Below are 19,669 nucleotides of genomic sequence, written 5' to 3' on the forward strand. Positions count from 1 at the left end.
CCCAGCTCGCCTTCCCCGCACGGCCCTCCAAGCTTGGCCTTCTCCAGCACAGCTCACTACACCCTCCTTTCCCAGGTCCCCCCTCAGTGCCCGGGCCCTCTGCTGCTCAGGGAGGCCCAGGAGGCCCAGGACCGTCTCCTGGCTGCTGCCGCCGCCGCCGCTCGGCTCAGGGTTCCATCCTGGCTCTTCTTGTCCCGCTCTGTTCCGGCCCTGCCTCCGAGGTTCCTGCTGGAGGCAGACGGTGATGGGAGCTGCTCTCCGTCTCCTCTCAGCTGCTCCGGGGCCCGTCTCCCAATGGGCGGCCCATCGCGGCCTTGCCTGGTCCAGAACCCTCCGTCAGGAGCTCAACATGGAGGCAGAGCCCAGCCCAGGACACAGTGTCTCTGGAGGAGGGACGGAGGGACGGCGGCACTCGGATCTCTCTGCTCTTGGGGATCCCGGACAAGACAGCCGGGTCCTCCTGGAGGCCGGCCCCTGGCTGGGCCACACGGCCAGCTCGTTCCTTCTCGGACCCCCAAGTCCGCAAAGCCTCCCCCCAAACACGCGCCACGACGTGTCATCGTGGCCTCTTCTCACAAGGCAGCCCAGCGGCCCATGGGAAGCGCTGAAGAAGGGCTTGAGGACCGTCTTCTCTGGGCATCCCTTCTCCCTGCCAGGGCCCGAGGGATGCGTTCCTGAAGGCCCGTCAGGCCGCGCGGCCGGGCCTTCTCGTTGTGCCTTCTGCACTTGGATCTCGATGCTCCAGGCTCTCGGACTGCCCTACACATCTGTGGTCGGTGCTTCATCTTGGGCACAGAGGCCGCCTGAGAAGGGGCCTGGCTGGAGGCTTCCACGATCCACGAGGGACGAGGGACGCTTGTTCGACGGCAGAGCCGGGACTCGGACCCGGGACTTTGCCAGCATCACCTCTGTCCAACCAGAAGAGAAGCGCCCCGCACCCGCTAACTCACTGCTAGCTTTGGGCAGACCTTTCCGTTTCCTGGGCCGGCAGCGCGATGAACCGGGGGCCCCATTCTATTGGTTCTACATTCCGGGGTTCGGGATCCTTCTTGGTTCTCCTCCTCCTCCGCATTAGCAGCAATGGCCACCTCGGCCTCGCTCTCAGAAGCCCGCAGAGGGCGCCTCGAACGGAAGAGAAATCCCGCTTCCTGCAGGCCTCCGACCTAGAACTGTAGCACAGCTGCACCTACCGCAGCCTTCACGAAAGCCGTCGGAGAGTGCGACGGACTAGAGAGGAAGAAGCCGCCTGAGACCGTGAGTTCTGGCTCCCAAAGGCTCGGAAAGAGTTCCGGGTCCGACAAGAACTTCTGGGAAAATGGAAATGAGTCTGGCCCAAATCGGGTTTGGACCAAGTTCTGATACCACATTCTAGAATGTGGACATCCTCATGGGCCGAAGACAGGTAGCGCTCAGCAGAGCACCTGAGGCAGGAGAGCCTGGGTTAAAATCCTGCTTTTGACAACAACTCACCAAACTCACAGTTTGGTCACCTGCAAAACAGTATGGCTGAAGTCAATGACCTCGACGGTTCTTTTAGCCTCAACCTTATCCTCCGTTACATTCCGTCTCATCTATAAGATCACTATTAGGTATTAATTACAGAAGCTGTGAGGAAGGACCTGAATGTTTCCCCTCAGAGCAGCTCTCCTGACGCTCTATATCCGCCTGTCTGTCTGTCTGTCTGTCTGTCTCACACACACACACACACACGCAGATTCTGCATTAAAGCAGGGGGCTCCGTCTGCACGCCCCCAAAGAGCACGAGGACGAGAAGGCCTGGCCCTCTGCCTCCACCCATCAGATCCTCAGGAACAGAGGACACCAAGGCAGGGGCTTCCCCAGGGCCCTCACTAGTGATGGCTCCTTCAAGGACGTGAGCCCTTTACCCATTTTACCAGGATTCTCACCCAGAAAAGAACTGCTGTTTGGTTTTCTTCGGATTGTGGTACTCACAACTGGATTTCAAGTTCCCTCAATTTCTGCTGAGCTCTTATGAAGGCTACATAAACATGAATGTGACTCAGAGGAAATGGGAAGATATTGATTGTCTTCAACAACCTAACTTGGGTCTTGGAGCAGGAATCTATGACGCTAGTTCTTACTGGGGGAGAGTCATGGAGCATTTCTGCCAAGGATCAGCCGTTGCCGTGAGCCCTCCATGCCAAGAGACGTGCTCAGGCCCCAGGCCAATGCCCATGCCTGTCAAGCAGAAGGATGCCAATCCTTTGTCCACAGGCCCCCTTCGAGGGTCTGCTGAGAGTGCTCACGGGCACCTCATACCTCCTCTGAGTGAAACATCTGGCTGTCCTTCCCTCTCCCCCTCCCAGATGCCCTCCATGTCCTCCCCCCACAAGGATCCAAGACCCTCTCCAATCCCTCCCCCTCCTGGCTGCCCATCCCTGAAAGGCTGAAGTGAGAAGGGGGAAAGGGCCCAGAGCTGAGCACAACCTTCTAGGAAAGGACAGGATGGGCCCGTGGCAGCCATAAGCACTTGGAAGTCACCACTAACATCACCTCCTCTGCCCCCAGCCCAGAAAGCATCATGGTCCCGAGTGGCCTCCCCAACTCTGGCGGGAGCCTCCCTGGAGGCCGCGGACAGCACTTACTGATTGAAGAGAATGCGGGAGCGCACGATGAACTTGAAGATGTACTCGAGGGCCTTCATAGCCTTGTAGAGAGGCTCGGTGATAGCCGGCTTCTCAGCACTGTCCACGTAGCTCCGCAGCACCTTGGTGAGCTTCCTGGGCAAAGGGAAGGCATGGGGGTCACAGGGGCCCAGGCTCTGTCATGGCTGCCTCCCCCGTGCTCCCTGCCCACAACTAGGAAGAAGTGGAAATCCCCACAGCTATGGAGGAGGGCAAGGCCCTGTGACAGCTGGGAAATGGATGCATCGTCAAAGCCAGTGTGGAGGCCAGGAGGCCAGCGGCCCATGTGTGGACAGTCGAATTCATACAGGTGGGGCCCAGACCTCCAGCATCTCCTCCCCAAGGACCCTGCGACATGACTTTGGGGTGCAATGGGCCTGGGGCACCCCTCCTCTGGGGGAGTTCCTAGGAAACAGGCCATCCAGGAGCTGAAGATGGCCGCCTACCCGGCTCTCCAAGGAAAGCTTGGGGGGTTCTAATGGAGTGCCGAATCCTTTTCACTCAGTAGGACACTCAGCAGCCAATGAGGTTTCCTATCAGAGGTGGCACTGACACTGGCGCTCCAAGGAAAAGCCATCCCTCTAGTGCCCACCAATCCCTACTGAGGTGGGCACGAGCTCAGAATTGGGCTCAGGGGAGACACCGGACAGAGCTGGGGGAGGAGAGGCCTAAGCCTTGACTGAGGACCTCCTCCAAGCCACATGATGAGGAAGGAAGGCCCTGAAGACTTGGGGGCAGTGAGGAAGTCCTACCCCCACCCTTAGACTGAGACGAGTGACCCTGGACAAGTCACTTAACCTCAGGGCCCTCTGAAATGGGGAAACTGTAAGGGAGAGGAGTTTCCTCCAAGACAAAGGGGTTTCTGCCCCTGAGGCGTGTTTAACCAACAAATGGGAGGACAAGGACTGAACCGCCAGCTAAGGGGGGCTGAACCCCGCCTCTGTCACAGAGGCCTCTGGAAGCCTGGGAGCCTGAGTGGAAATGCCAGGAGCACCCAGAAGAAAATGCTCGAGAAGGCCGAGGAGAGCCAAGATATTGAGTAAAATGTCATTCTTTCTCCTGCAGGCAGGAAGATCTGGACTCCAATCTAGCCCCAGAAGGGCTGTGAGAGCCGAGGGAGAAATCTGCAAGGAGGCGCCCGCAGTGGCTCCCTCCTGCCCAGACCCCGGCCCAGGCAGGCACTCACGTGTAGGCCAGCGTGGCGCTGAAGTGCTTCTTGATGTAGGTCTCCAGAACGGGATTGAAGTGCTGGAACTTCCTGTCGGCGATGAGGCCGATGATGAACACCTGTCAGAGGGGGCAGCGGCCATGACCACCCGAGGACCGAGCGAGGCTGCTTCCCCACGCCCCCTCCCCCAAAAAACCTCTGCCGGCCCTCGCATGGCCAAATTCTGCTTATTAAGGGTCGAAGGCGCACCGTGCCTCCGGAGGGCCTTTACAAAAGCCCCAGAGCTGCCCCTGCACATCTGGGAGAAGGAAGGCCCAGAACATCCCGAGACACCTGGGGGGAGCCCCAAATAGCACCTCTACGTTCTGAGCTTGGCCTTGGGGAGCCATCTGGGGGGCACGTGGAGGGGCGGAGGGAGGTACCCTCCCCCCCCCGGCCACGGTGGGTCCAGACGGCCCTCCTGACCCCTCCGCCAGGCCATCCACCACAGACACATTCAAACCAACTCAGATCAACAGTGACTCTCAGTGTTCTCGGGGCGGGCGAGAGCAGGGACGCGGCGGGGCGAGATTTTGTTTTGAAAAGCAGGGAAAGGCCTGAGGAGTGACTTGGTTTCAGCAAGTCACGTCAGTCCTCCAAGTAGATGCTCCCTCTATAGAGAGGAGGCCCATCAGAAAGGGGGGAGGCACAGAGAGACAGACAGACAGACAGACAGAGACAGACAGACAGAGACAGAGACAGACAGAGAGACAGAGACAGATAGAAAGACAGACAGACAGACAGACAGACAGAGACAGACAGACAGACAGACAGATAGACAGAGACAGACAGACAGACAGAGACAGACAGAGAGACAGAGACAAACAGACAGATAGAAAGACAGAGACAGACAGACAGATAGAAAGAGACAGACAGACAGACAGACAGAGACAGACAGACAGACAGAGACAGACAGAGACAGAGACAGACAGAGAGACAGAGACAAACAGACAGATAGAAAGACAGAGACAGACAGACAGAGACAGACAGACACAGAGACAGACAGACAGACAGACAGAGACAGACAGACAGACAGAGACAGACAGAGACAGAGACAGACAGAGAGACAGAGACAAACAGACAGATAGAAAGACAGAGACAGACAGACAGACAGACAGACAGACAGAGACAGACAGACAGAGACAGACAGACAGACAGACAGAGACAGACAGACAGACAGACAGACAGACAGAGACAGACAGACAGACAGAGACAGACAGAGACAGAGACAGACAGAGAGACAGAGACAAACAGACAGATAGAAAGACAGAGACAGACAGACAGACAGAGACAGACAGACACAGAGACAGACAGACAGACAGAGACAGAGACAGACAGAGAGACAGAGACAAACAGACAGATAGAAAGACAGAGACAGACAGACAGAGACAGAGACAGACAGACAGACAGACAGACAGACAGACAGACAGACAGACAGAGATAGAGGCGGAGGGGACCTAATGAAGGCTGATCAGGCCTGCAGGGTGGGCCCTGGAGCTCTGACTCCTGGCCAGCCACAGAGCCGGCCTGCTGTGGGGGGAGGGAATGGCAGCCCCTGCCCTACTTGGGGGGAGGGGGGTCCTTCTAGCACCGCCTTGCGCTCAAATAGCAGCAGGCCTGCGCCGCCTGCTTGGGGCGCCCCTCCAGGCCCGGCGCTCCAGGAAGAGCCCCCCTCGGAGGAGGCCTCGGGGAGTCGGGCTTCTTACCAGGGCGTCAAAGACCAGCGTGTCGAAGGTGTCGCACTCGGAATTCTCCATCATGATGTTAAACAGGGCGTCCAGGGTGTCCTGAAGAAACTGCAGGGAGCAGGAGAGGCCGTTAGTGCTGGCCCCGAGGCCGCGTCCCTCGAACTCCCCCGGGAGAGGACGAGGGTTTCTCCAGGCCCGGGTGGGGCCTCACCGTGGGGCAGATCTAGGGCCCTCCTGGCGCTGAGGGTCCGCCCCAGGCCTGCCCCGGGCACCAGAGGCGGCTGGAGAAATGGGGGAGGGGCTCCTGGGGCTCTTGAGAAGCTCCGCCCAGACGCCCCCCTGTGACCGTTGGGCCGGCTCTGCTTCGGCCATCCAAGAGGATGGCGGCCCTGTTAGGGAAGCCAGGGCCACTCCCAGCAGTGATGCTGGAGGAAAGGCTGCCTCCCCTGAGCCCGGACCTCAGCGACAGGCCCTCTAAGGCGGTGCGGAGCAGGCCGAGGCTCCCTGGCCAAGCCGGCCTGCGGAGGCCTCGGGGGGCCGGATGGGCAGCGGTCAGGAGGAGCTCACGGGGCAGCAGAGGGAGCGGGACGAGCAACAGCCGGCCTGGACCTCGTGGCCTGGGAAGGAGGCGGCTCTGCTGGAAGGCGGCCGAGGGAGGCCGAAGGCGGCCGAGGGAGGCTGGTTTACTGGGGGGGGTGGGGGGGGGCACGCTGTCTTTCACAACCCGGCCTTCTCCGTGGAACGAGACCAAAGGAAGGACAAGAGAGAATTTGAATTCGAAATTCTGAAAAAACGAGCGTTAACGATTGCTTTGACATGTCCCTGGAAATACAATGCTGAATTAAAAACAGAGAAGAGCATCGTTGCTTCACAGCAGGCCCGTCACTGGGCCGGAGAAGAAGGACCATTCGCGGCCCAGAAGCTGTCCCCGGCCTCCTCCGCCTGGCAGGAGAGCCAGGACGCTCCAGAACGGGGCCGATGCAGAATGGAGGTGGACGAAGACGGAGCCTTCCCTGCCAAGAGGGTTGACAGGGCAGGCAGGGCAACATGGGTGCAGAAAGGGGGCTCGGGAGAGCAGAGGATGCCAGGCCGGCCGCTCACACATTCCATCCCCCATGGGCTGCGCTGACCTGCTGGCCTCCTCCTACTGACCGCCTTCTCAGTCTCTTCCCCTGTAGCATCTGCCACATCCCACAGCCTTTGGAGGGGGGTTGCCGGGGTTTCCCACCTGGCCTTGCCTCTCTCTTCCCTACACACGTCCCTTTGGCGATCGCGTCCAATCCTCGTGAACGCAAGCCCTCTAAGCAAGTGACAGGCCCACCAGTGTAAAATGGAGATTTGAACCCCAGACTTCAATCCCCAGAAGTCCTTGGTACTTCCCAGAATTCCTTATAATCTCACCCGAGTCCCCACCTGGGCGAGATCACAATTTGTATTTAAACCGGCTGTAACGCCTGCTTCAGCCTCTCTTCCTCTACTCGGCAATTGCAACATGTAGTGAGTAAAATGTGAATGGGCTAATCAGCCCCAGGCATGTGGTTATTCTTTTGCATCCTTGATTTCTAATAATCTTTAATAAACCTCATGAAAGATAATATTTTTATCAGTAGAGACTAATTTAATTTTTACAGTTTGGCTGACCACGTTGATTGTGACAAAATACCCTCAATCTTCTTAACTTTCCTAAACTTTTTTTTTCCACTGTGACTATCCTTTTTAATAGCTTATTTTGATCAGCTGAAAAGGTAAGTAAATTTGGATTTATTTTTTTTCTTTTCTCCCTCTCTCCTTAAATTAGATAGAAAACAGTTGTTTTAAATCTTAGCAACAGGGCCCTAAGGTCCTGGCTGGGAGAGCTGTTTCTAAATCTCCTTTCCCTTAGGAAAACTGCCTAGATTAGGAGAGGGAAAAACCTGTAAAATGTTTTGGCTTTGTCCTGCTCCCCACGTGAAGTCCGCTAGAAAAATAATTACAAAATTTATGTATAAAAATAAATACTACATTCTTTGACATTTATATGGCAGTTGAAGAATTAGGGACATTGAGGAATACAGCATACCTCCAATTTTTTATATTATTAGGTAATATCATTTTTGTACTCCTCAGTACTGTGTTAAGAGATACTACAATACAAAAAATTATGCAAAAAAAGAGCTTCCTAGCACCCGGCACACGGCGGGCCCCAAACAGAGCAGCCACCTGTTCATCTTCCCCACCAGGGGATGTGTCCTCACGGCCTCACCAGCCAAACAGGGCAAGCGGCAGCCCTCGCCCAGGCCTCCACTAACTACGGCTTCTCTCAAATTCTTCCCTCTTCCTCATGGCTCAAGATGGCAGCAGGACCATCTCTCTCGTCCCCCACCCATTGCTCTCCAGTCACGGGCGGCAGCCCAGCCATTTTCTCGCCTCTACCATCCATCCTTGGAGACCAGGCCGGTCTGATCTTGTTGATCCATGGCCTAAGGCTTCCGCGGCACACTCTGCCTCCTTGCAGGCTCTCCATCTCCACCTCTGCGGACGACTGTGATGCTCTGGTCAAACCGCATTAGCCCTAGTTCTTGCAGCCAGGCCTAGTTTCCTGCCTCCCAATCTTTAGCTCTGCTACACCGCGTGCCTACAAGATCCTCTTGCCTTCCCCTCCACATTCCAAGGAAGCCCCATCCAGATGTCCGATGGGGCCCTCTCAGACTCAGGATTGGTAGTGGCCCTTCTTCGGGGAGCTGTTGTGTGTCAGAGACCCGAGCGACGATCATCATTTCCACAGCCCCGATCCCCAAGAGCACGGACCACAGCACGCCGGGCTCTGCCTCTCCAGGTGCACCCAAGCACCGTGCCTGGCGTGGGGTACATGAACCTCCACATCACAAAATAGACCTTTTTTTACATTTTCAGTGAACATTCTTATTTTTGTTCACTATTTCATTCACTTTCCCAACTCTCCGCCTACAGGCCAAAGGCCGCTTGTCCTCTTGAAAAGAACGAAGGCTCCCAAGCTCCAGAACCAGAAAGCCAATCTCCATGCAGCAGCTCTGAAGTCTTGAAGCAAAAGGACCCGCTTTGCTCGCGTGATGGGAATGGCTGTAGCACAGCCGCCCAAGCAGGCCAGGCTTCCTTTCCCTCTCGGACCCTGCCGGGGACAGCCCTGGAGGCTCCTCTTTCCACAGACTACGACTGTGGACACGCCGTGGAGCGTGAAAAGAAAAGGCAGCTCTGTGGCTCCTAAGGAGGGGCCCTGAGAAAGGTTCCCACGAAGACTGGCCCATCATTCCTGGCCTTGGAGATCTCAGCTCGCCTCTGGGAAGCAGAGCCTGTGCACAAGCAAGGACTAAGAATCCGCCCCAGGAACAAGACTTGGTAGCAAAGGGAGCACAGTGGATGCCAGCAGTGAGAGGCATCCCGACAAAGGAAGCTGCCCCAGGTCTGGAGAAATGAGGAAGGCCCTGCCAGGAGGGGTCTTACATGGAGCCCGAAGGATGAAGGGGAGCACAAAAAGCACTCCGATGACCCAGGAAAGGCCCGATGGGAGCAGAATTTGTACAAGTGTGGAAAGGCAATAAAAGGACTCCAGAGTACAAAAGACAAGGTTGCACTTCATCCTCCAGGAAATGAGCCATCTGGGAAGTTCCTGGAACAGGAGGAACATCGTGATGCGATCACTGCCCAAGAGAAGAAAGACACGTATTGGGTCATCTGGGGCAGAGAGAGGAAAGGCCACAGGGAGATTCCGGTAAAAGGTGAGGAAGGAGAAGGCTGACCGAGGCCCAAGAGAAGACAGACACAGTCAGTGCTGGGTCATCTGGGGCAGAGGGAGGAAAGGGCACAGGGAGACTCCGGTAAAAGGTGAGGAAGGAGAAGGCTGGCCGAGGCCCAAGAGAAGGAAGGGATGGATGGGCAGAGAGTACTGAACAAAGGAGATCCAAAACTCGAACTGACTCTGAGGCGGCTCCCACCCTTTGGCTCAAGCAGGCCATGGCAATGCCAAGTGGCATACCCAGAACAAGCCAGGCTTTGAGGCAGATGGCAAAGGGGAAATGTCTCCTGACCAACTGCTCTCCAGAAGGTTCCGTCAACAATTCAACAAGGCTTGTTCTGGGCTGCTGGGGTTAGAGACTGACCTCGAAGAGTTCCCATTTGAGGTGGAGAAGCAATAGAGACAGACAAAAGTCAACCCAAGAGAGTAAAAGGAGACGGAAGAGGAGGACGGAGAGAAGGAACACAATAATCAGGGCCTCTCAAGGCTGTTATTGAATATTCACTCACAAAAAGTCCTTGGATTCGCTGGAACAACAGGCAGCTGACCTTACATGGAAAAGAATCCTTGCAAGGGAGGATGGCCCAGTCAGACCATTTCTGTCTGTCTGAACGCCATTGAACAGGAGAACAAGGAGATAATAAAAATAGCAGCTGGCATTCACGCGGAGCTTCAGAGCTATCTCGTCTGGCAATTAACTGGGAAAATCAGGGAATGATTCACGTTGGAGGTGGTACCTGAGCCCAGCATTCAGGGATGGGGAGGGAAAGGAGGGAGAGTCCAGCTAAATGAAGGGATGGAACGCCAGGCTCAGGGAATGATGGAGGGGCCAACTTCGGAACGGGCGCAAGCCGAAATGAGTCTGAGGAGAAAGAAGGGGGAGCACCAACACAGAAGGGGCTGAAACGCCGAGCAAGAAAGTGACACGAGGAAGGCTGTTGTTGAAATGTTCCCTTTGGCATCTGTGAGGAGAGAGATCTGACTCAATCGCTGACCTTCAAGAGCCAGGAAGGAAAGGATGCCACACGAAGCATGTGAAGAGGGATTCTGGGAAAGATAGATGCACAGAATGGCATCCCTGGGGAACCAAAGGGGAGCCCATTCCAACAGCCTAGGAGGCTGTAAAACGGGGTGGTGGGTCCCAGGTCAGTGGAGAAAAGGGGAGAGATGGCAGAAATGTTACAGAGACGGGACTCCCCAGAACTGGAAACTGAATAGCGGGGTTGCCGTCACAGGAATGCAGGATGACAGACTCAGGACTGGAAGGGACCAAAGAGCCTAGAAGAGGAAGCTGAGGCCCACAGAGATGAATGATTTGCCCAAGGTCATACGACTCATAAGTAACAGTGGAAGGATTCAAACCTAGGTCCTGGACTCCAAAACCAGTGGTTTCTCCATTGAAGGGAGAAGATGTGAGAGAAGAAGAGGACAGAGAGACCCTCAGGGTACACCCAAGCTCAAAGGGGGTTTGAGATAATGACTCAGCAAAGAAAAGTGAGAAAAAGAGTTAAGACAGGTGGAAGTCCAACCAAAAATCACTTACTAATCATTAACTCTGTGCTAAGGGGGGGATGACCAGCAGGGTCCTTCAAGAAGCCAAGGGTGGAGGGCACCCTAGAGACCAAGGGGCCACGAGTGTCAAAAACTGCTGATGAATCGAGAGGGAAGATGACCCCCAAAAGGCCACCACATGAAGCAGTGCAAAGGCTGCTGGTCCACCTTGGCCAATACTGTGAGAGCACTTTGAGTCAAGTGGTGACATCAGACACAAATGTGGACAATTCTGTCCGGTGTTAGAGGGGGTGAAGCTTGTGGGGATGACGGCGTCAAATGGAAGCTTGGAAAGATTTGGGGAGGTCTGGGAGGGCTTGTTGGTAGGCCGGGACATTTTCCTCCAGGGAGAGGCAGTAGAAACAGTGAAAAAGAATGAAAAGGGAAGGAGGGAAGCTGGCATGCATCCAGGAGAGGCAAAGAAACAGGAGTCGGGGCATAACTAAGGACCGGAATTAGGAGATTTGCAGAAGTCGACAGTTCCCACTTCAGATTGTCCAAAAGGTTCTTTGCCATCAGGTGAAAACTTGAAATTGAAGTGATAATCCAGGCTTAAGAGGTAACTTGGCTCTTTTGCCAAAAAGCCACGTGAACAGACAGAGAATGAATTCTGGGAAGAGGCAGAATGAAATTTCTTTTCTGGCCAAAAGTCAGCCACGAGCCAGCTGAGGTACAACCATGTGGGGTCATTCATTTGTGCTCAGATCAAGTCTTCTTTCAAGCCCAGCTGATAAAGGGTGAAGGGGCAAGATGGCGACCCTGGCGGGACCCATCCAGAGAACACGTGTATATGCTCAGAGCGGCCAAAGAGGGAGATCCAGAGTATCAGCAAACATCCCTAATTTTCATGGAAAAAATGAACATTCTACCAAGGAACGAATGCTCTCTTCAGTCACTGAGCACGGGGCCACCTTCTTCGCTAGGCTTGCCTCGAGAGAGCATCGGACCTCTCTTCTTCTTGGAATTACTTGCTAGAAGCAAAACAGCCTGCCGCCTTTTGGGGGGCCAGATCCTGAACACAGGCGACTCTAGTATTCCCAAGTAAGTGGCAAGTGCATTAGGGGGAAGCCACTCCAGAAAGAACAAGGAAGACTTCCTGGAGTCGGCAGTATTTGACTTGGACCTGAAAAGATAAGTGAATGGCTAACGGATGGCCGATGACCAGCATGAGTCAAGAGGCTGGAACACACATGACATGGTCAGGGAATGGGAAGAGAAAGAGGGAAAATGAATCATGGCTACAGGACGCACCTCAAAGACAATACGAGAGCAAAGTCCACAGACGTAAATGTCCATGGGGAGATGGGATCAGATGTTGGGGTTCCCCATGGAACGAGGATGCCTACAGAAGCCAAATCCTGCAGGGGAGCCTCCCTGGGCATCAAAGGAGGGGACAGGGTCCCCGAAGGCCCTTCCAGGTCTAAGAACAGGATCCTAGAACCTGTGGGCACCTCGGCTTCTTCTTCGATAAATGAGGGGCTCGGGCTCAGCCTCCTCGCGGGGCTCTAAGAGGAAAGGAGCCCCGGGGCTGGGGCGTGGATTACCTTGACGACTTCGCCTCCATCCACTTTCATCAACTGTCTCAAATTCTGCTGTAGCAAGTTGGTGTTGGAGCGCCATTTCAGAAGGCCCAGGAGGTCCACTAGAAACAGAAGCGACCATCAGCTGTGCCCAGCAGCTCTGCCCTCCCTCCTGCCCACACAGGACGGGCTCCCCACGCGCCCGCTGTCAGGCCCACGGCAGGGACATCGCCGCTCCCAACCACATTTCCTCAGAAACGGTGTCCACATAAGAGCTCTCTAAACCCATTCAGAGGCCCAGACCGAAGGAAGCCGAAGCTTTCCATGCTGGATGGCAGGCGGCTTTCAAAGAGGGGCAGCGTGCCGGGCAACGGGAGCACGTCCAAAAGGCCAGCATCAAATGGCAGTGGAGCATCTTCACATTTGAGCTCGAACCGTGACCAAAACCCACGAATTCAAATATTGCACCGGGCGGACTCGGGGTCTGGCCGGCCTGATCCAGGAAAATGACCTCCTCAAGCTCTAAGGGCCCTGGAAGGCTGACTCTGCCTGCCTCCCTGCCCTCTGCCCCGTCTGTTGTGCTCGGCTTTTCATTTTCCCTTTTTTTAAAATAATTTCAAAGCCTGAATTGATTTTGAAAGGCTAAAGGTGGGAGAAAGCGTTCGGGGACACCTTTTTAAAGGCCACAAGATGTTCGGGAAGGGAGAGCTGTGAAAACACGCAGCCCTGAGAGAAAACAAACACCTGCGCAATGTGTCAGGCCCAACCGCGTGGCCATCCCACGCCTGCTGGGAACGAGCTAACTGGTGCTTCTGGCAGGCAGGCAGAGCCCGGCCGGGAAGAGGCAGTCTGGGTCACGGCGGCCCCCGGGAGAAGGGCAAGGGGCGGGCAGTGAGAAGGCTGGGCCCAGTGCTCACATGGACATGACACGGCTGGGCACGGAGCTCCGAGTTCCAATCTGGCCTCAGACACTTGCTCCCTGGGTGGCCCAGGGCGAGTCCCGGAGCCCCCGTTTGCCTCACTTTTCTCCACTATAAAATGACCCGGCTACCTTTCAGGATCTACTGAGGATCGAGCACTATCTGCAAAGCGCTCGCAGGTGCCCCATGAGTGCCATTCCTGCCCCCTCCCTCTTCCTGCCTCCCGCCGCCGAGCCGAGACAGAGGATGGAGGCAAGGAAAGGGCCGGCCTTCGGGGCCCTCGCTCAGCCGCCCTCACCGTTCTGGGTGAGCTTGGTCGAGCACACGAGCGTGGAGATCTGGAAGGAGTCCTTGCTGATGGTGCAGCTGCCCAGGCTCTGCATGCTCTTCCCCGTGGCCGAGTGGCCCTTCTCCTCCAGCTCGATCTTGGTGGACGGCAGGCACAAGTACGTCGACGCGTCCTCCAGTTTCTTCGCTTCGGCCTAGAAGGTGGAGGAGCAAAGGAGAGCCGTCAGTCCCAGGAGGGAAAAGTGGACACACGCCTTCCCCTTCCCGGACCCCACACCTGTCTCTGCGGGCAACCAGGACGGCGCTCAAGTGGGGCGCCTGCGCCCCCCCCCCCCCCCGGCCCACACTCGCTCTGCCTCTCCACGGCAGGCTTCTCGTCTCTCCCGAGAGGAGCGAGCAGCCTAGCCGCCTCTGCTCAGTAGTAAGATGGGACGTGCCAGCTGGGGTCGGCCCCCTCGTAAAGGACTTGAAGAAATGGATCCCGCACCTTGTACACGATGAGGTCGTGCTCTCCGTCTCTCAGTGTCGTCCCGTCGTAGCGCATCAACTTCACGAAGGCCAGAGAAAATATCTTCTCAGACTTGTCCTTCGCTAGAATCAGACACAAACTGGTTACGAAGCAGGCCTGCGGCGCCAACAACATCTCATCCGTTCTTTAGGGATAGTGAAAAACGGCATCACCAACGAGAAAACAGAGCAGAAGGCTGGACAGAGTGTGGAGTTTAAACTCCCCAGCATGTTCTGTTTCTCCCATTTCCTCCCACCACTTCCCCCTCTTCCCCCTCTTCCCTTCCTTCCTTCCTTCCTTCTTTCCTTCCTTCCTTCCTTCCTTCCTCCCTACTTCCTTCCCCCCTCCCTTCCTCCCTCCCTCCTTTCCCCTCTTTTCTCTCCCTTCTTCTTTCTCCTTCCTCTCTCCCTTCTATCCCTCATCAATGAGGTCAGGATTCCCTCCCCAACTCAGCCCAAGACCCCTAAATCTGATTAAATGCCCTTCATGAATGCTCCCTATGGGCACAGGACCACTGGAAGACAGTGACCTGACCCCAACGCAAAGCCGCTCCACACTGGGACAGCCAGACCATGCTAGTGGTCCAGGGACAAAGACCTCCAGAATCCAGGGTCCTTTGTGACAGATGACAGAGCCCCAGAGAAGCATTCCTGCCACCATCTCCAGGAGAGGAACTGATTTTGTCACCTACATCCATCCCGCAGCCACAGGGACCCATGACCTCCTCAGTGTGGGCACAGCCCCCAACAAAACAGAGGGCTGCCCCTCCTGAACACGTTTCACTCATTTACTTCCAACAATTCAACAAACCAGGATGAGATCAACTTTGAAAAAGGAAACTTATTCTTTTTCTCTTTACTGCTATACATAAATATAAAAATAAAAATTCTCCCAAAGACCCGCAGGTAAATCATTCTACCAACATTCTCTTCTAAATTTCATTTTTTTAAATAGCTTGGTGGCTCCTTTGTCATCCCAGCCCCGGGCATTTTCTCTGGCTGAATTCCAGGCCTGGAATTCTCTCCATCCTCACCCCTGTCTACAGGCTTCCCAGCTTCCCTGGCTTCCCTCCAATCCCAGCCTTTCTCGACGCCCCTCCATGGCCGTGCCTTCCTTCTTTCTGCGCAGGGTCTGATTTATTGATTGGTAACGCATCAGGCAGTTGTTCCCATGCTGTCTCCCCCACCAGACTGCATGCCGAGGGTGGTGATGCCCTTCGCCTTTCTGTGCCCAACCTGCCACACAATAGACGCTTCCCTGAGTAACGAAGCAATATCCAGACAAAAAGAAGTTCCCTTCGTTGTGGCTCTCCATTAAGTTCCTCCGCAATTCTCTAACCCAACAACAAGAATCCAAAGCCCTTCCGTGCTCCAGATACACCTAGTCGGACTTCAATGACTCCAAGCATCCGAGTGTCACCCTGCACTGTGCCAAGAGAAATATGGGCACAAACAGGAGAGGAACTACTTGAAGGGGCCGCCCGGAATCAGACGCATCGTCAGCCATCCAAGGCTTGGGAGTCCAGAGATGGGCTGGGGTCCTGCTCTCCAGATGGGAAGGTCTCCAGGCACACTCGAGGCCAACCTCGCATTTACAGAAGAGGACAAAGAGGTACACAGAAGGGGAGTAAATGGTGATTTGGGTTCACACATCTGGAACTCAGAAAGATCTCAGGGCCATTCTGTGGAGTTAGAAAACTAACCCAAAGAGCTGAAGTTCATTTCATGGTCATCGAATGGCCTCTGCCACTTACTAGCTGCATGACCCTGGGCAAGTCACTCAACTTCTGTCTTCCTCACTTTCCTCAGCTTTGAAATGGACCTAGTCACATGGCTCTCATGAGGACCCAATGAGATAACACTGATCGAAAGTCATGCTTTGAACCCAAACCTCGGAGCCCAGGTCCAAGGCTCTCCCGATGCCCCCAGAGCCGACGCCTAATTCTTTATTAACGGGACTGCCTAAATCCCAGTCGGTCTGACCAAGGATGACAATGAAGTCGGACATGCGTGTGTACACGTCTCCCTTCCTGAAGCAATAGCAGTGCAGAAGAAGAGATAACAGTAACTGTCTAGACACGAGTTCCTGATCCCACGGTGAAGTCTAACATAGTAAGTGCTGCTTTATTCACCTTCCTAATGTCTACATCAAAAGAAGTGACGGTCCTTTATTAGGGGATCATTAAGCGCCGCTGTTGAGGAGGCGGCTCCTAGGGCAACAAACCCACGGCTGATTTAGGAATCACAAGGCACGGGGGGAGGCCAAGTGCTCCCACTAGAGCACAAGGTACAACTCAGTGAGAAGCACTCAGCCCAGCTGGCTCCCGGTGACAGAGAGGCGAAAGGATGTTCTGGAGTGCGATGTCCAACAAGCCACAGTCCAGGGCTGTCTGTCTCAGAATTACCCAGCCTCAAGATGGAGGGCCCATTGGCCATGGAGGGCCTCCAAGACATCCCCCACAAGGGGTCAGCCTGCCTCGACTTGAATACCTACAGGGAGGACGAACCACTCCACCCTGTGAGGAAGTCCATGCGACACTGCTACTAGGAAGTTCTTCCAAGCCTAGCTTGGGCGCTACACCGCCTCTTACCGTCATGCCCAGTTCAATCCCTCTTCTACAAAATGGCCCTCAAAACCCTTGGAGACATTCCATTCCCCGCCGCCTCCTAAAAAAGGCTCTGGCTCTACCTACCATGGCTGTCCTCCTCTAGGCAATCTCCAAAGGCAAACTGAACCCGAGAGGCCCACCCGGGGCCTGGGGAAACACAAGTAGCATTTCTGCTGTCCTAGTCACTACAGCTCTCTGACAAGGGCCTAGAATGGCGGCAGCCTTTCGGGCAGCCACACCAACCTACTGACTATTTTTCAGACCAATATTGATCTAGCCGTGCTTCCCTCAACTTGTACTTGTGGCTTTTATTTTCTGATAGCCAAAAGAAGCACAGTGAGGCTTCCTAAATTGACTTTTATTCAGTGGAACCAGAGGTTCTGCCATATCTCACATTTCTGGGGCTCTGGGTCCAGCAGCCAATGTGTTCGTTGCCCTCCGTTCCAGCTTCCCATCATCCACAGATTGAATAAATACATCACTTTTCCCTTAATCCAAGTCCTGGGCCCAGCCTGGATGCCTGCGATCCATTGGCTCTCCCCTCAAAAAGAGCCCTCTCCGGGAATTCGGTCATTCATTCAGTGGGTTCCATAGGCGACTCAATGGGCCCTCTGCCACGCAGTCAGGATCTCTCCTTTTCCCCCAGGACGGCTTGGGAGGCTTGGCTTTGCTCGAATCCCCCAACCTCCAGTCCCTTACCCTGGCACAAAGGAATGCCACTCTTCAAGCATCAGCGTCCCGTCTCTAGGAAGCCCCAATGACGCTTAGAGATCTCAGTGTCCCTTTCCCAGGCTTCCCCCTCTGGTGGATCCTTGGACAGCCTTCTCAAGCCAACGTCACCTAGTCCAGTGACTCCCGCGCCGTCCCGATGAAGCTGACTCCCTCCCAGAAAACCGAGGACCAGGAAAAGGGGGGAGGCTTGATGCAGCGGGGTTCAGAGTCCCTGTTCCAATACTCAGTGAATCACGAATGAATGAGGGCACCCTCGAAGCACGTTCCTGTTTCTAAAGAGCCTCGAGACAGCAAAGAAGCCAAGAGGAAGTCCGGCGGGACGCAGGCTTTCAGCCCCATCCACCTTCCTCGTCTGGACCTCATTGTGATCAGCCAAGACGGAGGATGCGTGAAGAAGCAGCGCCGGGACCCGCGGGGGGACAGACACGGGACGGGCACAAGGAGAGGCCGGCATTCCGAGACTAGCGCACAGGCCCCAAAGACACCAGAAGGGATGATCGGGGAGATCTCAGGAGGGAAGCCAAGAGAATCGGTGGGGGGAATGCTGAGGCCAATAAAGATACAACGGGGAAGAGGGCAATAACTCAGGACAGGCGTGGAGTCGCTGGAGCTTCACTAAGCACTCTGAAAGCACCGTGGCCCCTCCTGGGACCTCTGGCAGAATCAGCCCATCCGATAGATGAGGAAACCGAGGCTCACAGGGTAAAGGACTGGTGCATTGTTGGTTCAGCAGAGGATTCTCAGCCACCATGGGAGGAGGCCTGGAGGCAATGCGCAGCAAGTGAAGGAGAAATGGGGGATGGCTGAGTGGGGGAGGGGCCTGCAAGGAGTCAGGGGGAGAGATTCCTAACTCCAGCCCAGTTATTTTTTTAAACCTTCCCTTCTGTCCTGCAATCAATACTATGGATTGGGTCCGAGGCAGACAAGTGGTAAGGGCTAGGCAATGGGGCTAGTGACTGGCCCAGGGTCGCACAGCTGGGAAGTGATGGGAAGCGGCCGCCCCCACCTTCTTCTGAGGGTACAACAGGCCCTTTGGGGCCTCCCCGCACATCTTTTCCTGGTAATGCGTCTCCCTCCATTGCTCGCCCTCTTGGCCCTGTTCCAGGAAAACGAGGGTTCCCTTTCTTTGGAAAACGTCTCGGGGTCACTGAGAACGTGGCATGGCTTCCCAAATGGAAAGGGCCGCCCGCGGAATTGGCCGCCCGGGTGTGCCAGCACGAGGAAGACGCGGAGGAAGCGGGATAGGGCGGCTGGGCCGGGGGAGCCGGGGGGAGAGTCAGGGCGTGGATGGGCCCTGAGCCATCCCTCCGCCTCGCCAAAGTCACTCTCATCAGCTGGGTTGATAAAAGCATCCCTAAGGACAACGGACATCATCCCAGAGTCCCCGGAGACAGCAGAGCCAGGGGAGCGGGCCCAGGCGTCTCGCTGTTGGCCAGATCACGGGCTTCATCACGCGGCTGCTCTGCCTGCAACCTCACATGGCTCCCTAGTGCCCTTGGCCAGTATCTGGAGCGCCCCACAGCCCATCCCGAATCCGGCCTCCAGCCGGCCTTCTGTGCGCTCCTCATTCACTCCCAGTCCCGGGGCTCCATTCCCTCCCTGCCCGTGAAATGCCATCCCGGCCTGTCCGTCCATCCGAATCCTCTGAGGGCCAACGCAAGGCACTGGGGCGAGCTGAGAAGGATTCTGGGTTTGGTCAGCAGAACCGGGTTCCAGAGACAGCCACAGAAGGCCCCGGCTAGGCCTCGGAGCCGCTGTTTCTGGGTCTCTACTACTAGGAATCAGGGGAGCCTTGTGGAGGGTCCGGGACGGCTCCCCCGGCTTGGGCCGCTAAACCCATCCTAACGAGATCCCGGGGGGGGCCTTGTTTCCTGCCTCGTCTCCAAGGAGGGCAGGGCCGTCCCCCACATTCCCAGGACCCCACTTGGCCCCCACAGCTCCGAGATCAAGAACGGACGGCTCGGAATATCAGAGGAGAGCGAAGGAGGCAGGGCCGGGCAGGGGGAGCCAGAGAGGATCGCGAGGGGGGCAGCCCGAGGGAGGGGGCTGAAGGGACCGGAGACGAGAGGGAGGGGGCCCCCCACCCCCCGAGCTCCTGAAGTATGAATGGGGAAGGGCAAGGCGCCTCGCGGGCCGGCACAACTTACAGTCCTGGGAAGACCGGTGGCGGAACGTGAAGCGTAAGTGACTGCGGTTGACATCCTCGATGGGAATCGCCACCTGGAGCGACGAGAAAAAGCAGAATCGCCGT

At 55.8% G+C, this 19,669-nt stretch overlaps 1 protein-coding gene across 1 annotated transcript in view; it reads right to left on the reverse strand.

Moving 5' to 3' along the window:
• The window catches only part of LOC103102080 (dedicator of cytokinesis protein 1-like), a 138,445-nt gene that overhangs the window by 46,702 nt on the left and 72,074 nt on the right, over nucleotides 1–19,669 (reverse strand). Inside the window, exons 16-22 of the mRNA XM_056815042.1 lie at nucleotides 19,566–19,638; nucleotides 14,058–14,161; nucleotides 13,581–13,764; nucleotides 12,387–12,484; nucleotides 5,559–5,648; nucleotides 3,832–3,932; nucleotides 2,607–2,741 (exon numbers count right to left, since the gene is read on the reverse strand). Coding sequence (XP_056671020.1) covers nucleotides 2,607–2,741; nucleotides 3,832–3,932; nucleotides 5,559–5,648; nucleotides 12,387–12,484; nucleotides 13,581–13,764; nucleotides 14,058–14,161; nucleotides 19,566–19,638 — 785 coding nt within the window. The remainder of the gene's footprint in view (nucleotides 1–2,606; nucleotides 2,742–3,831; nucleotides 3,933–5,558; nucleotides 5,649–12,386; nucleotides 12,485–13,580; nucleotides 13,765–14,057; nucleotides 14,162–19,565; nucleotides 19,639–19,669) is intronic.

The sequence above is a fragment of the Monodelphis domestica genome, chromosome 1 (genome assembly GCF_027887165.1).
Source record: "Monodelphis domestica isolate mMonDom1 chromosome 1, mMonDom1.pri, whole genome shotgun sequence".
Taxonomy (NCBI): domain Eukaryota; kingdom Metazoa; phylum Chordata; class Mammalia; order Didelphimorphia; family Didelphidae; genus Monodelphis; species Monodelphis domestica.